General features: G+C 38.5%; 3 protein-coding genes across 3 annotated transcripts; 2 read left to right on the top strand and 1 right to left on the bottom strand.

Moving 5' to 3' along the window:
• Positions 1-28: 28 nt before the first annotated feature.
• si:ch211-245h14.1 (uncharacterized protein LOC563420 homolog) lies at positions 29-3,310 on the bottom strand. The gene is made up of 7 exons (XM_057353308.1): positions 3,199-3,310; positions 2,998-3,055; positions 2,474-2,598; positions 1,975-2,044; positions 1,659-1,892; positions 1,199-1,381; positions 29-659 (listed from the first exon to the last, which is right to left on the bottom strand). Exons 1-7 carry the CDS (start codon positions 3,277-3,279, stop codon positions 445-447), a joined length of 966 nt encoding a protein of 321 aa, XP_057209291.1. The 5' UTR covers positions 3,280-3,310; the 3' UTR covers positions 29-444.
• Positions 3,311-3,523: 213 nt separating this feature from the next.
• On the top strand, positions 3,524-9,626 carry znf512 (zinc finger protein 512). The gene is made up of 16 exons (XM_057352840.1): positions 3,524-3,565; positions 4,164-4,254; positions 4,427-4,479; positions 4,634-4,683; positions 5,099-5,274; positions 5,363-5,440; positions 5,524-5,628; positions 5,909-6,033; positions 6,322-6,408; positions 6,498-6,596; positions 6,734-6,901; positions 7,410-7,604; positions 7,780-7,881; positions 8,102-8,164; positions 8,409-8,507; positions 8,815-9,626. The coding sequence occupies exons 2-16, from the start codon at positions 4,194-4,196 to the stop codon at positions 9,193-9,195; spliced, it is 1,842 nt and encodes a 613-aa protein (XP_057208823.1). The 5' UTR covers positions 3,524-3,565; positions 4,164-4,193; the 3' UTR covers positions 9,196-9,626.
• Positions 9,627-10,002: 376 nt separating this feature from the next.
• On the top strand, positions 10,003-25,718 carry gtf3c2 (general transcription factor IIIC, polypeptide 2, beta). The gene is made up of 19 exons (XM_057352956.1): positions 10,003-10,128; positions 10,891-11,083; positions 11,204-11,420; positions 11,969-12,248; positions 12,387-12,463; positions 12,578-12,655; positions 12,733-12,831; positions 12,979-13,206; positions 13,309-13,420; positions 13,643-13,754; positions 17,975-18,006; positions 19,798-19,927; positions 20,025-20,169; positions 20,760-20,921; positions 21,327-21,414; positions 21,491-21,610; positions 21,686-21,850; positions 23,886-23,993; positions 24,856-25,718. Exons 1-19 carry the CDS (start codon positions 10,069-10,071, stop codon positions 25,075-25,077), a joined length of 2,628 nt encoding a protein of 875 aa, XP_057208939.1. The 5' UTR covers positions 10,003-10,068; the 3' UTR covers positions 25,078-25,718.
• The last annotated feature ends 685 nt before the right edge of the window (positions 25,719-26,403 follow it).

Below are 26,403 nucleotides of genomic sequence, written 5' to 3'. Positions count from 1 at the left end.
CAGTCTTAAATGTTTATTAACAGGCTTGATATACAAGTTACTTTTATTAGCACATGCAAAATTCGTGCAAATTATTTTTTATTTTTCATTTTTGGCTGAACTAGGAAGGAATGACAACAGTGACTAAGAATTTATAGATTCTGGTTTACATTTATACATTTGGCAGGAACTGCAATTAAGATATACATTATCATGAGTGTTCCCCGAGAACACTTATGAAATCCTTTTTACTTTCCTTTCTACTTATATTACTCATAGCAACACAGAAATCAGATACAAGAAAAACAATTCATTTTGAGTGTACAAACAAATTTCTTCTTTACTGGATCGAATGCAGGCCTTAGTGAACAAATAACGAAACCAAAACATCAAGATACAATATTTATTACATACAGTCTGTATACTTATGTACTTATTCTCCAATTCCAAATAACCTATTTTCCACTACCAGCTATTTGTGTACTGCTTTAAAACAGACTGAATTCTGGATATGGCACTGTTATTTGCTAAACATGGAAGAAGACCGCCAACTGTATCGTGAAAGAGCACATGAATGTAATCCACTACATTCACTGGAGATGATGTTATACTTGAGCTCGGTCCCACATGGTTAGTGCTGTGTGTGTGGTGCATCACTATTAGCACAGTGGGTCTATTAGCTGTAAAGATACACAAAACAATCCAAAGAATTACACATTCCATTAGGGCATTACAGTACAACAACACTTTCTTACATACTGTAGTAAGTGTACTATGTCACGAGGATTGAAGCAGCAGTTTTCTGCTTTGCATACTTCTGGTCTAAATACTGGATAAATGTGCAGGAAAATTGTGATAAGAATACTGAATGGTGCTTGATAAAGAGATTGAAAGTAAATTCATACATGCAATTTGTGCAGCGATTGTGTAGTACTGCAGAACGCAAAAGAAGATACAGTATTTGTAAGAACACTGGGAACTAAACCATACTAGCTCCCATTAACTTTTATTGTATAGACACAAAAACACTGGGACATTTCTCTAAATAACTTCTTCTGTGCCCCACAGACATGAGGATGAATAAATGATGACGATTTTTATTTTTGGGTGAACCGTCCCTTCAAGTTCTGCAGAGCATGCTAAAAATGTCTTCTATTCAACGACATGTTTGTCAGTAACAGCTAAACAGCTTATTCATGTTTCATAGTTTTGTACATACCTGGGATTCCCCTCAGAGCTTCTTCAATGTCAGTTCCAACTCTTGATACCACTGGGCAGAAGACCAGGATCAGCTGACAGTCTGTTATATCAGTCAATATTACCCCCTTGAGCTGTGTAAGAATTTGCTGATCTGCTCCCAAGGTTCGGCCACACACAACTGAATGCACTTTTACCAATGGCTCTATAAAATATAGATGTAACAAGTAGATAAATACAGTATAGCAGGATCCAAAAGTCTGACATCAAACGAATAGTTATATCTGAAAATAATTTTTATTTCCGCAATCAAGGAGCTAAAGGAATGTATGCCGCGATGTAAAATGAAGATCGATTTTAGGTCACTAATGTAATAAAAGCCTTGAAGTATACAACATGGTCTGCAACATTTTTTGATTTGTTGAGACAAATTGAAAAGGCATGTGCTTTCAACTCCGGTAAAGCGTCTGAAATGTACTCACCAAAAGAGCTCTGTGTGCTCTGGGGTATTGAACTTGTTTGGTCATAATGTGGATATTGTCTGCTATGTGAAGCTGCTTCTACACCCCAGTGTTCTTTATCAACAGATGCCTCACCAAAACCGTTTAAGACTTCAATGTACGGTTTCAGTGATGCCTGTGCAGCTTTGAGCTGGTCATCCACTTCTCTAAAGGTTCGAAGACACTCTCTCAAAACATCCTGAACCGCAGCATCACCTATGGCAAGGGACCACTGTGAAACATCTGCTTCATCCTTTTGTAATACTTTCTGAGTTTTCATAGATCAACTGTTACTCACCGCTGTCATTGTGCTGTATTAAATGCTTCAGTGCATTGGCAAATGCTTCTGGACCAGGTTGAAGTGATTCCTTTTGGGAATGAAATGACCAATAATAACCACGGAAATACATTCACAATTCATTATACTGAATAGATGCAAGTTGATAAATAGTTTGACAATTATTCTGAACTTGAGGGGAAGTGGCTTCATACATCCACTCAAATGACCTTGGTATCAGGTGGTTAAAAATATTTGAAAGAAAAATGGTTGTTTGGTTTGCACATGCCACTTAGTTTAATATTTTGTTATATAATTCCATGAAAAGTGTAGATTTAAATCAAACAAAGCCTAATCTATGGCCCAAGATGCTGGGATAGGCTCCAGCCCTCTCTGTCTTGGACAAGTGGGCACAAGGAATAATGGACGGACATATAAGTGACCAAATATTTTGGGACGGTGCTGTTTATTTTCACCAGTTTCTCACAATCTGTCTTTTTTTCCAGAGCGACAGCATTACCTTCGCTGTGTTTATAATAAGCTCCATGATTTTCCTCCGGAGCTGGAAGTTTTTCACGCCTGGGAAGAGCTCATTCAGTTCCTCCCTGGTCAAAGTGAGGACTTGAGCATCATCAATTCCCGCCTCTTTAAGTAAAAACAAAGCACTACTTATTACTGAAAGAGATTTTAATTTCATTAGAATAATGAAATTATACATTTAATCTATAATGCTTATTGCTGAAACACCATAGCAACCGTCACAGACATTCTAATGGATTTAATGGTTATAATTGTAGAATGGCAGTACTGGTAGATTGTGTTGGGTTCTGATGGAGGGATGTCCTACTGGAATTAATCCCAAAGTCCCACTACAAAAAGGACTTTTGTCATTGTTTTAATGGTGAACCGCAAATGAGAGTCTGCACCTTTTTCTCAGTAGGACTAGTGTTGTTTCTTGCATTTGACAACGCCGTACATTTAACCTGGGGTCGTGATGGAACAACTGCCGTAAAAGCGCATTTGGATTGTGGTTTTGATACATACCATCAAGTACATGAGATGCAGAGAGTTTCTTGATCTGTTCTCGGAGATCTCTGCCCCTCTTTAACAAATAACAAAATAAATGAAGATGGAAACTACTTATGAAACTAGCACCTGCAAGCAGATGTGTAACCATACAATTCACGAAGCCACAGTTATGTGTTCTGGATTATTAAACCATAAATAATCAATAAAATATGATACCTTTTCTTTGTTGTTCCTCCATGAGTTTGGGTTTATCCATTGGGCTATTCCGGGAAACCAAGAAGACCCTGCGCCGCTCATTTTTCGTGTAATGAAACTGAAAGTTGATGCCGTCAAAGCTAAACGGGAGACATACGGGCTGTCGGGTTGTTTATGGGCTGACTCAGAATCAGTCGAGGTTTGGCTGCTGCAACGAAGAGAAACAGAACGATCGTGTCAAGATCTGATCTGGGACCGCGAGCGATTGGTTGGTTTTGTCGTAAAAGCCCGCCCTCTTTCAGTGTGTTTGGGATGAACGCTTATCTTATTGGCTCGGACAAGGAAGTGGGCGTGGTATGGCGAGAGAGGTCTCCAGTCCAGAACGAAGGTAATGCTGTAGCCACACTTGATTGTTTCATTAATGTTGAGTGTTTAATGCGCTTTTATTATGTGTTTACAACAACGTGTCGTTTTTAAGTGTACATATAGATCTGGTTTGAATGAGAGGACGTTTCAGTCTTTACGACATTTGCGTCGTAAGGAAACATGCTGTTTTGAACGGGAGTAGACATGCGATAAAGTATAACTCGTCACGTCATTAAAATGAATGTTGTGTACATGCAAACGTGCATGTATATGTTATATCCGTGTCGTATGGATTGTTTAACGATAAAAGGAAGTGTCTATTTGCCATAGAACCGCCCATTTTTGGCAGGACATTTTGGTGGGCAGTGATGGTGGCGGTGGTCTTCAAGGCTCATTGTTGTTCATGTGTGAGAATGCAGGGAATGCGTTTTTGCATTGCATTTGCAGTCCATCAGATCCTTGCAAACGTTCTTTTGCATTAAAGAGAAAAATGCTCGAAGCGACAATGTATTTAAAAGCTTGACTGTCTGTAATAGTCACTATTACATGAAACATAATCATGAATTATTGTTCGTGCTTGTCAGTTTCATTCAGCATCTCTGTGTTAATGATTTGTGAAGCACAGGATCGTGGATCAGAAGCAATCTACAATGTCTAAAACATTTAGAAAGAGGAAAATGCCAAAATCAAAACTAAACCCACAAACAGCAGGTAATTTTTCATTAATGTCTACATGTTTGCATTACGGTTTACAAATCAAAAGCTTTTCATTGTATATTATACAGTAGGACTGGTGAAAAACCAAAATTGATAGAATGAAATTTAAGCAAAGACATTTCAAATGTATCATAAATCAATATCAAATGAGTTGCTCTTTCAACAGATGTCATAAAGGATTTGAGAAGAGAGGGTGAATGTGGATCAGACCCTTCAAAGGTAAGATCATGCATTCCTACTTTATATTATACATCAGTATGAAGAATATTGTTGTTATGCTATTTCTGTATAATTGAATGCAGTAAGTCAGACAAAACATAAGAACATCATAACTAATTTGATGCCTTTGTTATTGCGTTATTTGTTATTTCAGAATGAGGAAACAGGCTCCTTGAAAACAAAGAGAACACACGTCAAAAAAAAGTGAGTTTATGTGTACTGTATGGTTCTCAAACTTTTTGGTTGTGAGACCCCCTTTGTGTGGAGAGTGCATCACTTTGCGGCCCCCCAAATAAAAACGTATAATCTTAAACTTAGATTTTAATTAAACCAAAAATGTATCCAGTTATAGAATGCTGGAACATCAATTCTTTTGTTTGGTGATCTTTTCTGATGTTTGATTGCATAAAATCTATACATTTCCATATTACATAAAATGCCACAAAATCTTCTTGGGGCCCCCCAGGAGGCCACAGCCCCAAGTTGGAGAACCACCGCTATATACAGTAATATGGTCAGAACTTACGTTGTTGTGGCACAGTTTGTCTTTATTTTTTAAGGCATAAGTAGTAGATCGGGAGAGTATATCTTAATTTTATTCTGTTCGGTGTGTCCTAAGGTACCATGATCTCCAGCCTGTGGTCTTGAGACCTACTGAGGATTCAGGCCATGGGTCACCTTGCAGACCAGCCATCACTTCCGGTCTAGTCAATGGTGTGGAAGCCCAACATACGAGTTCATGTGACCACACGAGTTCTTGTGGAATAGTGGGGAAAGTGCATGAATCTAGTTCCGGTAAGAGGCAGCTCCCGGAGACTTAAGTAAAATAAATGAACAAAGATTTACAACAATCTGATGTTTCATAAGCTGTCATGTCACATAGAGTTAAAAAGGAAACAAAATATGGAAGATGTCAACCAGCACTCCTTAAAAAAATACATTGAAGAAGTGAAGCAGGCAGGTATTATGTTCTTTACTGTCTATCTTAAATAAATCAGATGTAAAAAATGATTATCAAAAATGCAGACTTGTTTCCTTCAACAGTACCTGTCATAGTTCCTGTTGCTCAGAGGAATCAGAAAACTGACGGCACACAGGAGCACAAATCACCTCCGTGCACCAAAAAAGAGACACCTGTTTATGCACCAGGTAAATGGTTAGTTCACCCAAAAATGAAAAATCTGGTCAGTTTTTTTCTTCCGCAGAACACAAAAGAAGATATTTTAAAGAATGTTGTTAACCGAACAGTAGCGCTACTCATTCACTTCTATCGTACGGACACAAAACCAATGCAAGTGAATGGATACTGCCACTGTTCTGTTACCAACATTCTTCAAAATATCTTCTTTTGTGGTCTGTATTGGGGTGTGCTGTTTATGTTTCCGCGTATGTTGTAGTGTGCTTATAATTTGTAGTTTTGTCTTTACAGGAAGTCAGGAGGAAAAATGGCAACTTCAGATTTTGGCGAAGGGTCGAGTGACCTGTCCCAAATGTAAGAGTGTTGGAAGAAAAACTGTGGATGGTTTGAAGAAACATCTGGAAACCTGCAAACTGGTATTTACACATCAGTATTATTTGTTTTTAAAGATTTATTTTTGGCGTTTTTTGCCTTTATTTATAGTACAGTAACAATGAGAGGACAGGAAACGAAGTGGGTGAGAGGGGGGGTGGGATAGGGAAAGGTCCACGAGCCGGGACTCGAACTCGGGTCGCCCGGAGCGCAACAGCGCCATATGTCGGGGCACTAACCACAAGGCTATCGGCTCCGACGCACATCAGTATTTTTAAGAATAAATAATAGAAATTAAGGCTCTGAAATGGATTTGGTTCTTTGTCATGTAGAATCCCTTTACGTGCCCACACTGTGGGAAACAATTGAAAACTTCAACTGGAATGAAGTACCACCTCATGGCCGACCACAGTAACCTGGTTTGTATTTTTTCTGATGCCATGTCAACATTAATGATAATATATAAAGATGCAAGTAATATATTATTGTTTGTTTTCATTTTTTGTAGCCTCTTCCAGATACTGGGAATGACGTCGCTGACCAGGCTGTAAAAGAGAAGCTTAGGAAAGTTCTGAAAAGGATGGGCAAATTGAAATGTTCAAAAGAGGTTTGTAATAATACAAAACTTATCATAAAGCAAATTGATTTAATGTTTTCAATACAGCGTAAAAAGGTTTTACGTCTGCTATGATGTCAATATTTTAATTCTTAATTATGTATTAAGAGCTGATTGGTTTGTTTCAGGGTTGCACAGGAAGCTTCACCAGTATAATGGGTTATGTGTACCACATGAAGAAATGTGGCAAAGAGGAATCAGAGCTGGAGAAGCTCGTAATGAACTGTAAACATTGTGGAAAAGCGTATCGATCCCGGACTGGTCTGGAGTACCACATCAAAAATGAGCACAGTACAGTGAGTCACACTTTACTATAAATCTGTGTAAAAACATGCAGCAAATATCCGACTTTTGTTTATCTGACTTAAAGGAGCAATGTGGAGGTTTTAGTGGCGTCTAGTGGTGAGGTTGCGAATTGCAACCAACGGCTCACTCCACTTCTCCACCCTCTCTTTCGAAGCACTACGGTGGCTGACACAGGAATAAGATGTCATCACGTTTTCGCTTCTTTGCTGAAGGAGATCAAATATTTACGAAATGCGCTCTTGTAGAGCAGTTTGTCCATTTAGGGCTACTGTAGAAACAACATGGAGAATTCCATGTAAGGTTGACGCACGGTGTATGTAGATAGAAATAGCTCATTCTAAGGTAATAAAAACATAACGCTTCATTATATAAGGTCTTTATATACCTCTGAAGACATGGTTATGTATATTACATTGCATTTCTGTCAATAGATCTTCCAAAAATTACACACGGGACCTTCAATAAAATGTGATTTTCTGCAATCATTTCTTGGTGCAGACGCCCCAAGAAAGTGAAGAAGAGGAGGTGAAGACCCGGAAAGAGCCCGTCTCAGAGCGCACACAGAGCGGGCGGGTGAAACGGTTGTCGGCGCAGGTGGCCGTGTTCCACCTGAGGGAGATCGCCAGCGAGGAGCTGGTGAAGGAGTGGCCCAAGAGAAAAGTGCAGCGCGACCTGGTTCCAGACGACAGGAAGGTGCTCCAAAATCTAATCTGTCAAACTGTGTCAACATGTTGTAATTTCAGGGCTGTGTAAAAGGAGTCAGAACCTGTGTAAAACTTTTTTTTTTTTTTAGTTTTGATTGGCTTGTCTTGGAAAAGCTTTTCTTGAGGTTTTTTATTGACCGAGTTATTTTTGTGTGTCCGTGTAGCTCAAGTATTCTCGTCCTGGGTTGCCTGCTTTTAGTCAGGATACTCTGCGCAAGTGGAAGAATGAGGTCAAACTTCATAAGAAAGTGCAGTGTCCAAATAAGGTGCGCACATAAGTGTTTATACAATTGCATTTTGAATTGAAAAGATTGTTTCAGGTTATTTTTAATCTAATGCCAATGTAGTTTTTGATTGAATGCACATTTTGAAATATAATAATAATTTTGATTATTTATCATAATATTCCTCTAAAGCATTGTGCTTGCTTAAAAGGTTTACTTGGCAAAATGTGAAATTTTTTAACTGTGTTTTGGTTTATATCAGGGATGTGGTTGCTTCTACACAAGCGTATCTGGACTAAAATCTCATCTTGGGCTATGTACTTTGGTGAGGAATGACATCTCTTATATCATAATATAGCTTATAGCAGGGTAGTCATTGCTCTCGAAAATCAAGCTTTTCTAGTTATAATATATGCATTATATATAATATAATATGTGAATATTGCTTGTTTGACGTTGTCATTTTGATTTCCATGGAGTGGGATATTAATTATGATTTTATGAATTGATTTATGATGAATTGCATGCATTTTATCAAGAGGTTTGCAGCTTTTTGTTTATTTCTGCAGGGGGGATTTGAAACTGGAAAGTATAAATGCTTGATATGTAAGAAAGAGTTCTACTCTGAAAGTGGAGTGAAGTACCACATCAAGTCCATTCATTCTCAGGTGAATGTACAGTTCTGTTCTATAGCTGTCCAGTATACTTGAATCTGATTGGTCAATTGGAACCTTCTGCTTTCAGATCTATTTTATGACTGTGTTTATAACATACTGTATATTTGACTGCATCTGGCAGTTTCCTTCACTATGCTGGTTTTATGTCTCTTGTAGCACTCTGTGGTCTGTTCTCACATATTAAAATAATCTTAATTTTAACAATGTTTTCTGTCCAAACCCTTTCAAGATGATCCAAACTCTTGATGCAAAATAAATCTTATGATAAACGTTTATCCTGTTATTATATTTTTCACAGGACTGGTTTGTTATAAGGTCTAAAGCTAAGAGTTCCAAATTTGATAAACTGCACAAGACGCAGCCCAATGAAGATTCCACGAGTCCTTCTGATGTTCCCACGCCAAACCCAGCCGTCGGTTTTCCCCAGGCGCTCGACGCATGGCAGCATAGACAGACACCTGTGGCGGCCACGTCCAGTGGAACAACAAATCCAGGACGAGATGGTAGGAAGGGGAAAGAGGGCAGGCAGGATAAAGACTGCTCTGAGTTCAGTGGCAGTGATACCTCCAGCAGTGAGACAGAGGCAGAGGGTCCGGTGGGCCACAGACATGACGACTGGGATTTCAGCGGACCGCTCACAAAGCCTGTGTCCAACCAGCGACCTAGAAGTAATCCATAAACACATCATGCTCTTTTTCTGAACATTACATCATCTCATATTCACCTCCAAAGCTGAAACAGAAGTATTGGTGCTACTAGGAAGACTGATTATAAACATTTATGGAGTTTTTTTGGAGTTTTGTTCTCTCAAAGGCTACATACTGTAACAATGCAAACATTAACATGACATGTGACAGAGTAATGAAACATGTAAATAAAGGTATTTATTACCTGATGCTGTATATTTAGTGTTTAGAGCATGGATTACTGGAAACTCCAGGTTTTACCGCCGCTTTTTGTTGCAATGTCACAGGATTTATTTACACTGTTGCATGTAATGATTTTCATTTATGCTGCTGTGATTTGTGTGATATTACTGAGAAAGTGATGGCATTTATATTGTAGCAATGTTCATTGAGTGCTGCATTACAAACAATAAATTTAACATACTGAATCTTACAAATGTCTCTTTAATAGCAGAATTGAAAAGGTTACAATCCATAATATTTTTTAATAGGTCAATAGTAAGAATAAGTTAAAAAATAGATCCTTGATTCTTACCAAACGCTTAGGGTCACTTGTTTTTTTATTTTATAATAATAGTAAATTAATGAAAAACGATGCAATAACACAAATGTAATGCTAGTTATGTTGGAAAAAAAGAAAGGAATTAGAGATTTGATCGTAAACTTTTGAACGGTGGGTTTCTCTGCCCCATTGATACCACCCCGTGGTCAGCCGGGATGTACACACAGATTTGGAGCCTCACTGTATGAAGCGTCATCTAGGGGGCGGTAGTGATCAAACGAGGTCACATATTAAAACATGGCGGCGACTGTAAGCTAATATGTCAAAAACGCGGTAGCCAGGGCGTTTCGTCGATAAGCAGCATATGAACGCATATCTGAATATTCGCCTTAGACCCAGTGAAACCAGCGGGCGTCAGGAAACGGTGAGTTGGTCACTGATTGTGTGTTGTGGTGCTTCGAGTTGGATTCGAACCGCGTGAATTGTGTTGAACGGAACAGCGGACAAACAGACTGAGCCACCGTTAAAAGCGTCATCAGTGAGGAAAAAGCCCATGTCTTTCCTGTGCTGCGGACTCACAGTCCGTGGAGTAACCTAATTGTTTTTAACATATAGTACAATACGTGTTTTTCATTAAAACACTGCACTTATGCGACGCGTGTCAGAAAATGTACTTGATGTGAGCCACGTCAGTGTCAATACAATATAAAACAGTTATGTGATAATATAATACAACACAATCAAAATCGTGATCAATAAGAGATCAACTCTTTCAGCGTATTGTTACATTTAACATTTTGCATTTATTGAATGAAAACTTGGCTGTCAAAATACTAAGCAACCTCAAGTATAGTCAGTCGTGCTGGCACAAGCGCCTGTGCGCATGTGCAGGTTACAAACTACTATTTGCGTTCAGTATGCTACCACAATATTGAAAACGCAAATAAGCTTGTTTTCTTTTCCTTTTGTTTATTTTAATTTATATTATATAATTTTATATTTTTGTATATCTGCCTGGGTAACAACTTGTTCCTGCACTTTAATTTTGTAATACTAAAGTATTGTATTGTTTTGTAATAATAAAGTATTTTATGTATCGTTGGAACTTGGAGCACCATAAATGTAAATAAATAAACCTTAATTTAGGCACTCAAATTTGACCCCCAATGTTTTTCTTTATTTCCAGACTGTACTGACCGCGGGTCTCTTAAGGAGAAAGGTATTAATGGCCACGGCTGCCCTGACCGGCAAGCAGAGAGCTGGGTCAATGGGTTTACCCTGTGAAAAGGACACGGAGGACCAGCCAAGGCCGGTTAACCATGAGAACGTAGGAATGACTGAGGATTCGGGTGGAGAAGCTCATGATACACCCAATACAGGCATGAGCCCAAATCTACTAGTTCATCTTAATAAAATGATTTGAAATGATTGTAACAATGTAAGGAATCTACAGTACACAGGACATCATTGAAGTGTTTTATTACGACTGTCTTTCTCAGGTCAGACTCCGGGTGTGGACCAGGAGAGCTCATTTAATTCAAAGGAAACCCAAAAGAAACCAGGGCGTCCTAAGGCAAAAACAAGGGTTAAGACACCTGCCAAAAGGAGGAAAAAGGAGATCGTTCCACAGACTCCACCACAACATGAGAATTCTACAAACGCTGATACCTCTGAACTAACTTCTAGTGGGCGACCCAAGAGGAGAGCTGCTAAAGTGTACGATTCTTTAACATAAAACAAAATGTGCAATAGTTAACGTTAAATAACAAGGATGTTGAAATTTACAGTTAAGCATCAGTCACATTTAAATATATAAACAACACAATTGGATTGTTTATATATTTAGCATTTGGAGATATTTTATGTCTATGATATTAACAGAAGTATTACATTTTTCATTTTATGTTTTACCATTAAAAGGTGTTCCAATCCCAATCCCAGACACTATGCAATGCATGCTTACCACTGAGCCACCCACACTGTATAGTTTAAACACTTTAAGAAATAATGTGACTTCTTGTCTGTGCCAAATCACCAAATGATTGCACAATTTGCTCAGAAACAAAAAACATGTTTGAATAGAAAATCCAAAATGTCATATAAATGATTTGTGTTACAATAAATGTGGGGAAGCATAAAACTCAAAGTTAAGTTCATAAATTAAACTAAGATGTGATTTGTTGATATAATTTGCTAAGTCTGTAATTACATGAACCATTGAATTGAATAATTTATATATAATCTTTTTTTTTCATCTTGTGTAGTGCTTTGGATTATCTCCACACCCTGGCCAAGGATTTCGATCGTCCTTCAGAGGTCTCCACCAAAGATACTCCCAAATCTAAAAACTCAGTCCAGAAAAAGAAACCAGCGAAGGGAAAAGGGAGGGGGGCGAAAAGAAAAGCACCAGATTCTGACAGCGATGATGAGGATTTTGCCCCAGACAATGATCAGGATGAGGAAGAAAGTGAAGATGAAGTTGACTCCGAGCCAGAATTTGACTTGGTCAAAGAGTGCAAACGTCGATCGTCCCGAGGACATTTTGTAAGTATACTTTTCTGAATTTCGTCAAGTAATGTGAATATTATATTCCATTAGGACGCGTTACGCCTTTGACAAATCGTAATGTTTTCACATTCGATTTCTGTGTTTATAAATCTTTTGTTGTTGTTGACTTTTCAGCACGGCATGCTTGCAAATGGCTTGGCTGCCAATGCCATGGGACCTGTTTGGAACAGTTTTCGTAAGAACAAAGATTTGTAAGTCACACATGCCAATTAGGATGACCAAGTGAGCTTCATAGAAGGCTGTCTTATCAGCATCACTGTGTCTTCCATGTTTCTTATCCTTTTTGTACTAATGCTTCTTGCTAGTCGGGATGAAAACCTCTCCCCCTGGGTATTTCCAGAGTGGATACCTTCTGCTAAAGACTGGCATATCCTGTCTAACAGGTATTGATGATGATGTTAACTATCATGCAATATCTATAAAATCAAAGATGTGCTCATTTTTAACTCTCGATTAACAGCGAGGCTGAGAAATATTTACCCCAAGAGAAAAAATCTGCTGCGTTTACCTTTACACGAGAAACCTTTAAAGGAAAGACTGATTTGCAAAGAGTAAAAAGGTAAAATATCACATTTGATGATTTTACTCAAAAAAACACTTAAATAAACGTTTGTCCTTAATATAGTCACTGCTAACTATTCATAATATTACATGGTTTCTCCTACTCTATTTCTTAATATTAAAACAAACGTCTTTCAATTTCCAGGTTTGAATCCCTTCCACATCACGGTGATCGCTGGGACTCTCTGTTCTTCGTTGGGGGTCCTGTGAGGTCCATGGAGTGGTGCCCATGTCCGGACGGGGCGGCACCACGACAGTACGCTGCCATTTACTGCCACAAGGGCATGGACGACAGAAACGAAATCAATAAGATGCACACGGGGCCTGTCTTACTGCAGCTGTGGGATATTGGAGAGCTACAGTGCAAGAGCAGGTCAACTTGATAAGAGATGTACAAATTGTCTCAGTCAATTGGACTGAAGAGTTGGGTTTTACAACGAAAATGTTGTGTGACTTTTTCTTTTACCTACCTCAGACCCTCGACCGTTCCTCATCTAGCGTACGCTCTGGCCGTAGATGACGGATGCATCTGGAATATAAAGTGGTGTCCTGCGGGAGCTTGGGAACTGCCCTCCACCAACAGAAAGGTAGCAAGTATTAAAGAGTGGCGTGTGTTGAGTTTGATACATTTGATTCATCTTACGGATGGTGCATTCAAGGTTTTGAGAAGTGACTTTGAATTTATTCTCTTTTTTTGTAGCTTTATTTTTATTTATTTTTTTCACTAGAGTTCGGTTAAAGTGCAGTCCATCATATCTTGCATGTTATGGTTGTGTTATATTATTAAAATATATTTTCTTGTTTATCAGGCTCCGCAGTTGGCGAGATTGGGTCTTCTAGCTGCAGCTTTTGCTAATGGAACTATTGGGGTCTACAGTCTTCCACACCCACAAGCCCTTGCAGCACACCATCAAAGTAAAGGTAAGTCAAATATGGGCTTTTCTTATTTTTTATGTGGTTATATTATACACTATTCCATTAGTTCTGCCTATAACGTGAACAGTCATTGTTTAGTTTTGTTTAGTTTTACACCAACTGTCTAGCCTTTAGAGTAACCAGGATTTTATTTGCTGCTGTGCCTTAAATTTACTAGGCTTTGTATGTGAAGTGAGTAACCTTTTTGTAAAAAGAATATAAATATATATTATGTGCATACATGTGCAATGTGTCTGTACTGCCAGAAGAGGGCAGCACGAGACAGGGGAGCCTGAGCCATGGAAAATAATGATGTGTCCCATTACCTCTAAACAAACTGGTATGATTATTGTTTTCCTGTGTTAAATGCTTGGTTATTTTTTTAAAACGTTAAACTGCTTGAAACCGAACAAATGATTTAGGAGTACAAACGCATCTCATTATCATGCATCCAATTATAATTTACCACAATGTATAGCTACAATATGTATGTACTGTATACCAATCCCATTTTGCCTAAAAAAAATACATTTAATTAAGGGCTGTCAAACGATTAATCGCGATTAATCGAATCCAGAATAAAAGTCTTACGTAATATATGTCTGTGTGCTGTGCGTATTAATTTTGTATTTATAAACGCAAAAACATACACATACATGTATATATATTTAGGAAATATTTAGGATATTTATGATCTAATTGATATTATATATAAACATTTATTAATTTTTATATTTTTCTTATATATATGCTTGTATGTGTACGTGTTTATAAATACAAAATGAATACGCACAGTACAGACTTTTATTCCAGACAGCCCAAGTTTAATTTTTGCATTTGGTAGATGCTTTTATCTCGAGCTATGTTTTTCATCAGAATGTTAGTATTTGGATTCGAACCCAGAACCTTTGCGCTTCTAATGCAATGCCCTAACAATAGAGCTAACGTTACAGAAAATGAAATTTGTCACTTATCCAGTAGCACAACAGGAAAATAAATCCTTATTTGACAATTTATTGCTTTTATTTGAGCTATTACTTTGTTTCAGACTTGAATGTGTGATGTCACAATACTCGTAGGTGCGCGGGATGGTTTGATTTCGCTCAGATCGCACATCTTAAGGCTAAAAGCACTGATGAAACGCCATTGTGTGTTGATTGTCCCACGGCAGCCCATAATGAACTGCCCTCGGGGAGCGTTAGAAACAAACTGATGACCTGCCATCCGCTGTATCATTCCCCGTTTTCCTCTTTCTTCACTTCTACGCCGTGGCATTAAACGCGCATTATCCGTAGCGCGTGTGTGCGTGTGCATGTCTGTGTGTGTTTGCTAAAGATTACCCTCCCAGGCTTCACATTCATCACAGTCACAGTGAGAGAGATAAAAACGCAAGGGGGTTGTATTGCCCATATGAGCTTCAGCCATTTCATTAGCCGTCCCCTCTATCAAGGCAGTGATGTGCTTACTGTTGTTATGGGTTCTCCTTCTAACCCAGTGTGCTTTATATGAGCTATTGATGTCGGAACCGTTGTGTAAGTTGTTGGTATGTTAGTAAACATTTAGCAGACACTTTAATTTAAAGCAACTTATTACAGGTCAACAAAGAATTGTTGATAAAGTGGGCCCCCACATTCTGCCCTTTGGGTCCCTCTGGGGCCGTCGTTGCTGTAGACCCAGGCTCTGCTCCAGGAGATAAGATGCCAAGTGTCCACCCTGTTTAATGAACCATTTCTGTTGTATTCGGGGGTTGCCGGCGTCTTGCTCCTTTGTGTGTGAGCTTCTAATTCCTTGATCTATTCAAGCTTTATTGCTTTCCTAATTACATTAATTCTGAGGCCAGAAAGAGTTTATTTGCATTGAAGAGCTGTCATTTTCTCAATGGACCCACTGATGTGCCTTGAAATGTGTAGCCTTGTTGGATGTGTTGACATCATTTTGACTGAAGCATGAAGTTAGGGACATACTAAGTCGCTCGTCTTTTAAAAGTAGCCTATAGGGAGCTGCAGACATGATGCATTTTTGTATGCAAACCCCGGAAACGAGTAAGCATTTCAGCACGTCCAGTTCCATGGCCCCAAAGTCTATGGGTTTTTGGTAAATCGCCTGAAATAAGATCTGTGGCTAACAAAACCCCTAAATATTTTCACCTTTTAATCTATGACATAAAACAAACCAGTTATAATCCACTTGTGTTTTTTAAAGCTTTATTGTGACTTAAAAATGGCGGATGCTAACAAGTTGCTAAAAGCGACTACATCCTTTGACTGGGACGTTTGATGTCATCGCCCATATAAATCTCACAAATAATACAACATGGGCACAAATCTCGATAAACGCAGATGGGGATTCATTCACGGAGTAATTACTTACCAGGGAACACGTTTTTAATCAATGTTGGTGGTGGTGACGACCGTAGTGTAGTCTGTTTATAGCCTTGTGTTAGCTTTTAAAGCTTCAAAAATAACGTGCTCATTTGTAAAGGTTATCTTGATAGACAAAATGTGTAAATGTCGTAAACCATTGTTAATCACAGAGCTTATTTTTTTAGGCTTTTGGTCGAGGGAACCAGTGCGGCGCTAACTTCCGGGTTTGCCTACAAAATTACGTATTCTCTGCGGCTCCCTATAGAATGCAGTTTTTACCTTACAGATTGATCTTTATTGCCGAAAGACTTCTGAATGCTTGTTTTCCAAATGCAATTTAGAAACTAAACTCGGTTCACTAAGAATCCGCCAACCAACTATCTACAAAACCTGGTTACTGCACAGCAACCACCCACAACACTCGTGGCAGCAAGTTTAGACATTTTCTTGGACTCTCTCTCTCTCTTTGCGATATAGATTTCCGTTTCTGAAATGGTTGGATAGTACCCAACTAAAAAACTCGCAGACTGACCTTTCGGTAAGCTGTTCTTCTTCGCTCGCTGCGTTCTTCTATTCTCTTGATATTACCACAGAAATTGCCTCTCACACTTCAGCAGTTTAACATCTCCACATTGGCCCTGGGATGTGCTCTTAAAGTATTTCCTGTTGACAGACTGTTCGTGCCTCTTTTTTTTCCTACTGAATCTCACTCTCCCGGAGTCTCTGGTCAGTGATCCAGCAATGAGATGTGGTCAAGATTTCTTTTTCAACCTCGGGGGAATTAACCTTCATCAGTGAGTGTGGAGTCGGGCAACAGACTTGAGTCCTGCTCTTTGACTTTCATAGTGACTGCATTTGAAAGATGTGCTTTTCTAATTTCATGTTTTCATATTGTTGTCTTGTTTGTGTTTATTTAAATAATTTGTAAATAGATGATCGGTTATAGTGTACTATAATGCTGTATTATAGTATGGCAGTGATGAAACGGTTTATGGTTAATAATAATAATGAAACGGTTTTGTCTGGGGTGAAAGGGTGTCCATAAGGGTACGTGAGAGAGACGGAGGCTCCTCCTTTCTCAATGGAGATAATTTACTGGCTTGTTTTCATCAGACAAGGATCTATAATTGAAATGACAAAAAAGATGCATTGCTACGCAGTTGTTAGTGTTCGAAGCCATGAATTTAAGGCGAATACCAGACACCCGTTTTCGGCGGCCTGTCAATCAAAAAGACCTTAGTCATCTCGGAGAAAAGGCTGTCCGCCACGCCGTCTGAATGAGTGAATCAGAGGTGTGATGCTTTATCGAGCTGATCGAGCCGTCATCGCGGCGTATGGGTCCGACCCGTAGCCACGCAGCTGTTCATCATCTCTGTTCTCTCCATCCACACAAACACAATGTGTGTGTACACGCACACAAACACGTACAAGCTATCTGTCTCCTACACACACACTGCTTGGATTGTGCCACTTTAGGTTTGTGCCAGATCAGTGGTAAATGTTAAAAGGACAAAGAACTAAAACCAAAAATTTCAAATACAGTCAAAGGAAGGCTTAGATTCATTACACAGTCTTAAAGGCACAGCAGCAAAAGTTCAGCTTTAGTAAAAAAAGTGAAAACGAAAAACTGAACTATGAATGTTCTTGGTAGGTATACAGTATAAACTATAAAATGGTACAAAAACCCCCTAGTCAATGACACAGAGCAAAAATGCATCAAGTTTCCCCTTTACATTGCCACATGTCATTTGCGTCTTGCTCCTTTGATTGCTTTGCTTGATTAATGCGGTGGTGTATTGGATTGTAATGCTCCTATCTGTAAGTGCACAGCATTGATGAACACGTTTATGTGTTTTCCAATAGGTGAAGACAGCAAAGCGCCGCTGATATGCCAGGTAGGTCAATATCCACTCTACCGGCAATCCTCTCATCCTCTCAGTCTCACTGTGCACATTAAGTGACGCATTACACACTCATTGTGTTAGACCTCAAGCATGCGATTTACAGAAAGAATGTCCAGAGATCATTGAAATTCACACTGACGGGTAATTTTCATTGTACAGTAGATTCATTTCACAGTTGAAGTGACTTTTTACTAAAGAAATTTGCTTTCATGGTGGAAGGAAAGCTTGAAGGAAAATGTCAAATATTGTAATTTGGAGGACAAATACAGTAGATTACAGTGAGATTAACTGTTGAGTAATGAAAACAAAATGTATATATTTTTTATAGGAGAGATGCACCGATACTAATTTATCCACCGATACGATAGCCGATTATTCAGAGTGATATCTGCCGATACTAAAATCGATAGTTTGGTAATTATAACTCGCATTAACTAAATTCTGAAGATTAAATTAATATTTCTGAACTTTCTGAATGTTGTTAATCCATATAATCCATATTAATATTGAACATCAAACTGGTGATGTTTCTAAACATTTTCTATACACAGAGCACATATTCATTGCATTTTTCTGTCCTCTTTTGATTGACAGGATATATCGGCCCTGATCATCGGCTACTGTATACCGATAATTGGCCGATATAGACGGTTTCATTTTAACAACATAAACAAACGTTACTGCGCATGCGCACTTTTGTGACCCCAACTGAACTTCCGGTACACATTTACAAACAATAGAGTGACTGTAGATTATTTCTGATAACAATCAAAAGAAACCGAGAAGAGACGTTACTTGGCTAAACTTGTCTCTCCAATATTTTGAATTTAGAGACTCATACCAAGCTTAACCGCTAGATGTCAGTGTGACGTACAGTTTCTTTAAATGCGACCGAACTACAGGACCCATTCAACAAATAGTTTATTTATTAAAATGAACATACAACAAAATTCAACAAATTGTTTATTTAATACAATGCTTATACAATAAAATAATAATACAAATTGATATTAACATAAATCAAATTCTAAGTTATATTATTAGACACTAGCCAAACACAAACCGGAAGTTAACTGGGGGTCGATCAGGCGCGCGCGTGTCTGATGAAACAGTCTAAATCGGTGCATCTCTATTCTAAACTCGCATATTTAAGTGAACACAATCTAAATAAACATCATCTGAAAGATGAATATTTAAGTTTTTCATTGATGGTTTATTAGGATAGGACAATATTCGGCTGAGATACAACTATTTGAAAATCTGGAATCTGAGGGTGCAAAAAATCTAAATATTGAGAAAATTTGTTTTAAAGTTGTCCATCAGGGGCGCTGTAGCACGCCGTTGCTAAGAAGAAACAGGTTTGTTTTAACGCTCTCTATTGGCTTACCGCTATAATGACGTTGTGGAGAGTAGATGAACCTGAAAGCGTAAATTCTAAGCTTTACATACCAAACTTGAGTGGGTAATTCCCAAGGAGCGGGCAGCAGCAAGCGAAGTTTGTAGGCGTGGTTTTTCTGTGATTTTTGCTGCATCAACTCACAAAAGTAAAGTCTTGATATACTGCATATACGTCAGGAAATCGACATTTCTTCATGTAACATGATCCTAACTTAATATCTTTATTATTTATCTTTTTGGCATAAAATAAATATCGTTAATTTTGACCCACACAATGTATTGTTGCTATTGCTACAAATATACCCCAAATATACCATCTTTACCCGGTAATCCTGAATGACTGCTCTATATATCAGTCTGTTTTATTGTGCCGTTCATCTGCAGGGAAAGCGTGTTCTGACTTTGAAAATGGGCTCCAACCAGGCAGATCATAAAAGCCAAAGTGGCCTGTGTTTTGCGATGGATTGGCTCCATGTCAAACCACACAACCTCCTGGCTGCCGGCTTCAGTGATGGTGATTTATATACATCCTATCCATAGACCTGTTTGAAATATCTTTGTGTTTCACATCAAACCAACAACGTTGATGTGTCGTCACTTTCTCCTTTTAGGCGTGGTTGCTTTGTGGGATCTCTGCAGTAAGTCTTCACTTCTAAAAGTCAGGTCTCCAGACGGAGGTCTCGTTCTTTACCCGTACCACTGCTTTTTTGCTCACAATGAGATCGTCCGGACCCTGTGCTGGTGCAGAGCCTCCACGTAAGAGTCACAGATATGGAGTACACCAACAATCCATCTGATACATTCAGTCATAGGACAATATCTATGTTACAGATATTCATGTTTTTATGATATTAGCTGTATGATATTCATGCTCTAATACTTCAGCCCCCCACCACGGCTTATTCATTGAGAGCACAGATGTAGTCTAGATCAAATACATTACGCGGTCCTGGTTCATTCGTTTTAGCAGCCTGCTCCCGCACGTAGATTTACAGCACCGTGCCCTTATAATGGATTTCAGTAAATGGCATTAGAAAAGTTCATTTGGAAAATGACACACTCTCTCACTCGCAAGTCCAGATTTCTTTTTATGTGCCTGAGACTTTTTCATATGTTATCGCTTTTGTACAATTCAGACACATACTGTATTGCAAGCATCCCATGACTTCTTCCTTAGACACGCCCTTTCAGAACATGTTTCATATCCACTGATATTAAAATGTACATTTATCGCATTCATGACATGTTGACAACACTGCCTGAACAAACCAAATCAGATTTGTGTGCAATGTTTAATTTATATTTTAAGTTATATTTTAATATCTTGATCCTACATTCTTGTGCAGTACAATGTTGGTGACCGTCGGTGATGACCGCATGGCTAAAGTGTGGGACCTGAAGAAAACCCACACGCCTTTGTTGTCTGTGAAGCGTTGCCTGACCACTGAAGTGTACTGGCCTCTCTTCTGGAGTGGCATCCTGATGGCTCAAGAAAGTTGCTATGCCACGTGAGCATATTAACACATTTAACAGATTTTAAAGAAACAGTTCAGCCCAAAATAAAAATGATGCCTTCGTTTAGTCAACCTGAAGTTGTTCCAAATCTGTATACATTTTCTTTGTTACATTTCCAAATATCTTTGAGAGAGAGATATTTGGAAGAATGCTTGTAACCAAACAGTTCCTGGCCACCATTGACTACCATGGTAGGAAATATTGCTTTATAAATTTCTTTGTTCTGTTGAACACAAAAGAAGATATTTTGAAGAATGTAGGAAAGCAAACCGTTCTGGGGCACTTCTGACTACCACTGTCATTTTTTACCACTATTTTCATTTTTGGGTGAACTGTCCCTTTAAGTCAATGTGATGTGTATGTTTTCATTTGTGATGTTTATCCTGTGCTGTGTGTAGGTTTGGACAACATGGCGTTCATTATTTTGATTCAGGTTACGTTGGAATAAAGCCTTTCTTTGTATGTCCGAGAAAAGCCACTGTTTGGGTAAGTGGACGTTTCATGCGTCATAGGTTTAATAATGACGAAACGGTGAATATCCCTGTCTCCGTCCCTCTCTCAGAGCATTTCTATGACTGATTGGTTGAATTCCTTTGTGATTGGGGACAACGGTGGAGACTGTGTGCTTAGCTTGCTTCCTGAAATGAACGCTGACCCCACCAGCATCAGACGACGAAGATTTGTATGTCATTTATTGAATTTCCACATATTTAAGGGAAACATTTTCCGAACATAACCATTTGCTTAACGCCCACAGTCAGTGTACAGAACCGATCTGGTCCCGTTTGAACCCGGTCAGCGGGATGAGGAGGTGGTGGAGGAAGAGGAGGAAGTGGAGAAGCCAAGTTTTCCCGGACAGGAGCCACAGAGCTACAAAGGAGCGACCAGAAAGTATTATCTTCACTTTCACGACCTGGACCTGGTAAGAAACTCAATGACATGAGATCAGTTTGAATTAGGGTTATGCAGTATACAAGTACAAAATGTACCACTGATGGTAAAATACCAACATTTTTAAAAAGCAAAGTTAACATTTTGGGGCGTAATAATGCACCGATGTGTGATTTCAGATGGAAAATGCCACACATTGATTTGACAGTTTATTCATTTTATAAAATCAATACAATAATACTTAGTTTGAGGCCGTCACACACCTTTGCATCAGATGCTGTGTGTAAGAGACTGGGGATTCACTTTAAATGAAGATTTATGGAATTGAGTTCATGTTGCCGAGTTCGGTTTTCTGTCTCATTATTCATAATCTTGTGTAAAGTTAATTGTTGTTATTTTCTGGCTCAATAATGATATATAATGTTTATGTTCTGAAATATCTGGAAAATAGAATCTTGGTTATTAAAAGGCTAGTTCACCCAAAAATAAAAATTCTGTCATCATTTACTCACCCTCAGGTTGTTTCAAACCTACTGTATATAAATGTCTTTGTTCTGTTAAACACAAAGAAAGATATTTGTAAGAATGTTAGCAATTTTCAGTTCTGTGACATCATCCACTACCATAGTAGGAAAAGAAATATTGTATATTTAGTTGTTCTGTTGAACACAAAGTGAGATATTTAGAAGAATTTAGGAACACAAACAGTTCTGGGGCACCTTTGACTACTATTACATTTTTCCTACTATGGCAGTCAATTATGTCACAGAATTGAAAATTGCTAACATTCTTCCAAATATCTTTCTCTGTGTTCATCAGAACAAATTAATTTATACCGGTATGAAATGACATGAGGGTGAGCAAATGATAGTTCACCCAAAAATTACAATTCTGTCATTATTTTCTTACCTCATGTCATGTCATTTCTTTCTTATGCAGAACACAAAAGAAGATAATTTGAAGAATGTTTGGTGACCGAACAACAGCAGTACCCATTCACTTCTATTGTATAGACACAAAACCAATGCAAGTCAATGGGTACCACTGTTGTTTGGTTACATTCTTCAAAGTATCTTCTTTTGTGCAGAAGAAAGAAAGTCATACAGGTTTAAAAATAACAACTATGACTTTAAATCAGTTTAATGTAGAGCAGTTGTGTATTTGTCTTTATGACAAAACCGAACTAAACATTCGCTTTCTCCAAACGAGACAATTTGTCAGTATTTACTTTGCGTGTAGGAAGGTTGAAGAGTATGACGTTTGTACAGTATGTATGCTTTTGCAAGAGCATGCAAGAATCCATTTGTGAGCGCACGTACGATTGCGACCACTCGTGTGTTTGTGTTTTGTGTCTGATAGCTACTGCGTGCTGCAGCCTATTCCACAGATCATTACACACGGACTGTGCCGGCTCCATAGCCGAACGGGATTTATTAGCTTAGTTATTTTCCCAGCACACCTGAGCGAGTGCAGCCTGGGAGGGTTGTCTGAATGTTACCATGGGGGTCTCTCCCTCTTTGAAATCCCTCCGAGACTCGTCCCGCATCTCATGGGTTATATGTTGATTAAATTCTGCACCCTTCATTCATTTAAAATCATGCCCGCCCGGAGGCTGGCTGTACCACCCCCCATCTCCATCTGTTTCTGTGTCTCATGCTCCAGCGCTCCTCCCAATCGTCCATCCGTCCACGGCCCGCTGCACATGTCCGCGCTGAGGTCGCGGTCTGAAGAAAGCCGGAGCTGTTTGAATTGAGCTAATTGAAGTCTCTTCAGTCATCACTATACACACACACATGCTTTTAGAAAGCAAAGGGACACTATGTTTGATCAACTGCAGTAGTTAAACACCTGCAAGTTTCTTTGTTAACACACGATTAATCGCCTGCTTAATGTGAGTAATTGATTTCATGTTCTGCATTGAGATCAATACAACATACGGCGGGCTCCAAAAGTCTACTGCAAGTGAAAATGCATTAGCTGGATCAAAAAATTTCAATTACATTTATAATTTTGTATTATTTGCTATGTAATTCCTTTAACTGTTGGACTTGTTATTTATCTCTCAGGGGAATTTTGCTAAAAGTGAAAGCCGGCCTATGATGCAGCACCTACAGAAACAAGAGAATAAAGGCATTGTGAAAGTGGATCAGATGCCATTAAATGCACTTTACAAGGTGGGTGTTGTCAGGAGAGCAGTACTGCGTAGATTTGAGAAGATAAATTAACTTGTATTTAAGATGTGTTATTTAAATAAAATTCCCAGTTTCATTTCATTAATAACACTGCTCTGTAAAATGTTATTTTGGAGGGATTACCTAAATGTAACATCAAATTGATGTTTTATTCTAGTTTTAGGATTTTGAGGCATTGAAAACAAGTCAAATTTGTAAAAAGTCCCAGAGCTCATTTTGGAAAAGAACATAGCATGTGGCCTAATACCATTTCACCCAGACATAGCTCAGCGTCCTCCGTCAGGCGAAGGTGATATTGTTTAGCAGAGACTCCTGTACAGAATGATTAGATCTGTGATGGTGAAAGAGTTTATGGCTCGCAGTAATGTTCACTGACCCACAGAGGACATGCAGGAGTAGAAGGTTAAGCAGACTCTTGTAATTAATAATCAATATGAGGAGAGGTTCACACTATAAATGCAAATACACCCGGTCCAAAATTAACACTTGCCTAGGTTGTGACCAAAAATAAACAGAGTAAATAAATAAGTACAATGTCACAAAGCCAGACGGTCATTATCCCAAAATAAACCCAGACAAACTCTTTGTTTGGTGATTAATGTCTGTTGCTTAACATTATCTTGCTTATCGTTCAGTGACTGGATCAATGAATAAACATTGATATGACCCTTTCTATCTGCTAGTAACATATTTAGCTATTATCAAAAGTTCGGCAAAAAAATGACATTTAAACTGAGATTTAGGAAACGGCTCAAGTGCAAGTAAATGGTGACATATCTTTTCATTATTAGGAATGCCTTGTTTTCTTATCGTTTTTCTCTTTCTTTTCTCTTTCCTGTCTCAGGTCTGTTTCAACCCAAACATGGATGCATATAACTGGGTGCTGTCCGCCGGTCAGTCGGGTCTGGTGCGTGTCCATTGTGTACGTGGTCTGAGCAACTCCGTTATGGTCAAGCTGTTGCATGAGACTCAAGCTCAATTCAGCGCCATGTTTCAATCACAGGAGTCTGAGGACTCTGCGACAGCTGTCCGTCACACCACAGCTGATACGGTACAAGTGTGCTAGTCTTCACCCTAACATCCTCTCAGCTCAGAGATGGACTTGATCTGTGATGTCATAGACTGATATACTTAGCCTGTTATGTCCAAGAGTTATATTTTTTAATGATTGATGACACACGTACTTTTTAACCGCTAACTTATATTGCAAAAAGTACTTTGATATATGCCTTTGTGTATATACGCATCTGTTTTTATATTTTTGTGTATTTCGTTTTTAATGTCACGCAGAGGTTAAACCCTTTTGAAATTTCGTGTAAATATGGTTCTTTTTATAAGGACTGTGTGGACAATGAAGTTGTCAGCACTTATAGTGGCCGTGTCATGTTTGAGAACCGATATTCTCAGACCGAGTTCGGTCCAATGTTGTATTATAATTTAAATTTCATTTGATTGACATTTAGTCTGAATTGATTGACTGTTTTATTTGCTAACCTGTCTGTCAATGGCTGTATTTTTTTCGTCGCTTGAGGTTGTAAAGGATTCCATTCCTAACCCTAAAAGTCTTTATCATTCTTTATTATTTGGTCTATATACTGTACACCCGTCCATTTAAAGAATCTCCATTACCTCTGTTTTTTTCTATGCTTTCTTTATACCCTAGTCAAATTTAGTGTTAAAGAAATTCTAATAAAAATAAAGTTCTGTCAGTGACTTTCTTTTTTTTGCTAAATTTGATTTTCTAAATGTCCAAATCCTCTTACATTTTTACAAATTTCAAGTAAATGGGGACTAGACACGACCATACCCTTTTAATGAGGACAGAATTTTATCTTTCATTTAAAGGTCTCTTCCCTGTGATGGTCTAGGTATACTTGGGTAATGTTTTATCAGAAAACATTACCCACATTTTTTTTTTGACGGCCATATCAATGTCAAAGTGTCCCAATGCATCTAAATTCACCCTGCTTTCAATTTGGAAACAGCATTCAAAATCTTAAGTTCATTATATACACATACTCAAAATACAAATTTATATTATCATGCAATGCAAGTCGATTTGGATAAAAGCGTCTGCCAAATGCATAAATGTAAATATATATACTTCATTTTGTATATACTTAATGTTATATTAAAGGTCCAGGGTATGAAATTTAGTGGCATCTTGCAACCAACGGCTCACACCATCCCATCCCCATTCCTTTTGAAGTACTACGGTGGCTGACACAGGGCTAAGACATCGTCACGTTTTCGCTTCTTTGCTAAAGGAGATAATGTATTTACGAAACACGCTCTGTAGAGCAGTTTGTCCGTTTAGGGCTACTGTAGAAACAACATGGCGAAATCCATGCAAGGGGACCCGCGGTGTATGTAAAGAAATCGCTCATTCTGA

The sequence above is a fragment of the Triplophysa rosa genome, linkage group LG15 (genome assembly GCF_024868665.1).
Source record: "Triplophysa rosa linkage group LG15, Trosa_1v2, whole genome shotgun sequence".
Classification (NCBI taxonomy): Eukaryota; Metazoa; Chordata; class Actinopteri; order Cypriniformes; family Nemacheilidae; genus Triplophysa; species Triplophysa rosa.
Note: the sequence above shows the minus strand (reverse complement) of the source record. Positions and strands in the feature narration are given on the sequence as shown.

What these genes read in the sequence shown, in the direction of transcription:
- gtf3c2 (XM_057352956.1), top strand. Translation starts at nt 10,069, where the DNA reads ATGAACGCATATCTGAATATTCGCCTTAGACCCAGTGAAACCAGCGGG. An exon ending in AAGAGGAGAGCTGCTAAAGT is followed by an intron (nt 11,421 to 11,968) that starts GTACGATTCTTT and finishes CATCTTGTGTAG; the next exon opens with TGCTTTGGATTATCTCCACA. An exon ending in GATCGTCCCGAGGACATTTT is followed by an intron (nt 12,249 to 12,386) that starts GTAAGTATACTT and finishes TTGACTTTTCAG; the next exon opens with CACGGCATGCTTGCAAATGG.
- si:ch211-245h14.1 (XM_057353308.1), bottom strand. Translation starts at nt 3,279, where the DNA reads ATGAGCGGCGCAGGGTCTTCTTGGTTTCCCGGAATAGCCCAATGGATA. An exon ending in GGAGGAACAACAAAGAAAAG is followed by an intron (nt 3,056 to 3,198) that starts GTATCATATTTT and finishes TATTTGTTAAAG; the next exon opens with AGGGGCAGAGATCTCCGAGA. An exon ending in GAGCACACAGAGCTCTTTTG is followed by an intron (nt 1,382 to 1,658) that starts GTGAGTACATTT and finishes TATATTTTATAG; the next exon opens with AGCCATTGGTAAAAGTGCAT.
- znf512 (XM_057352840.1), top strand. Translation starts at nt 4,194, where the DNA reads ATGTCTAAAACATTTAGAAAGAGGAAAATGCCAAAATCAAAACTAAAC. An exon ending in TGGCCGACCACAGTAACCTG is followed by an intron (nt 6,409 to 6,497) that starts GTTTGTATTTTT and finishes CATTTTTTGTAG; the next exon opens with CCTCTTCCAGATACTGGGAA. An exon ending in AAGTGCAGTGTCCAAATAAG is followed by an intron (nt 7,882 to 8,101) that starts GTGCGCACATAA and finishes GGTTTATATCAG; the next exon opens with GGATGTGGTTGCTTCTACAC.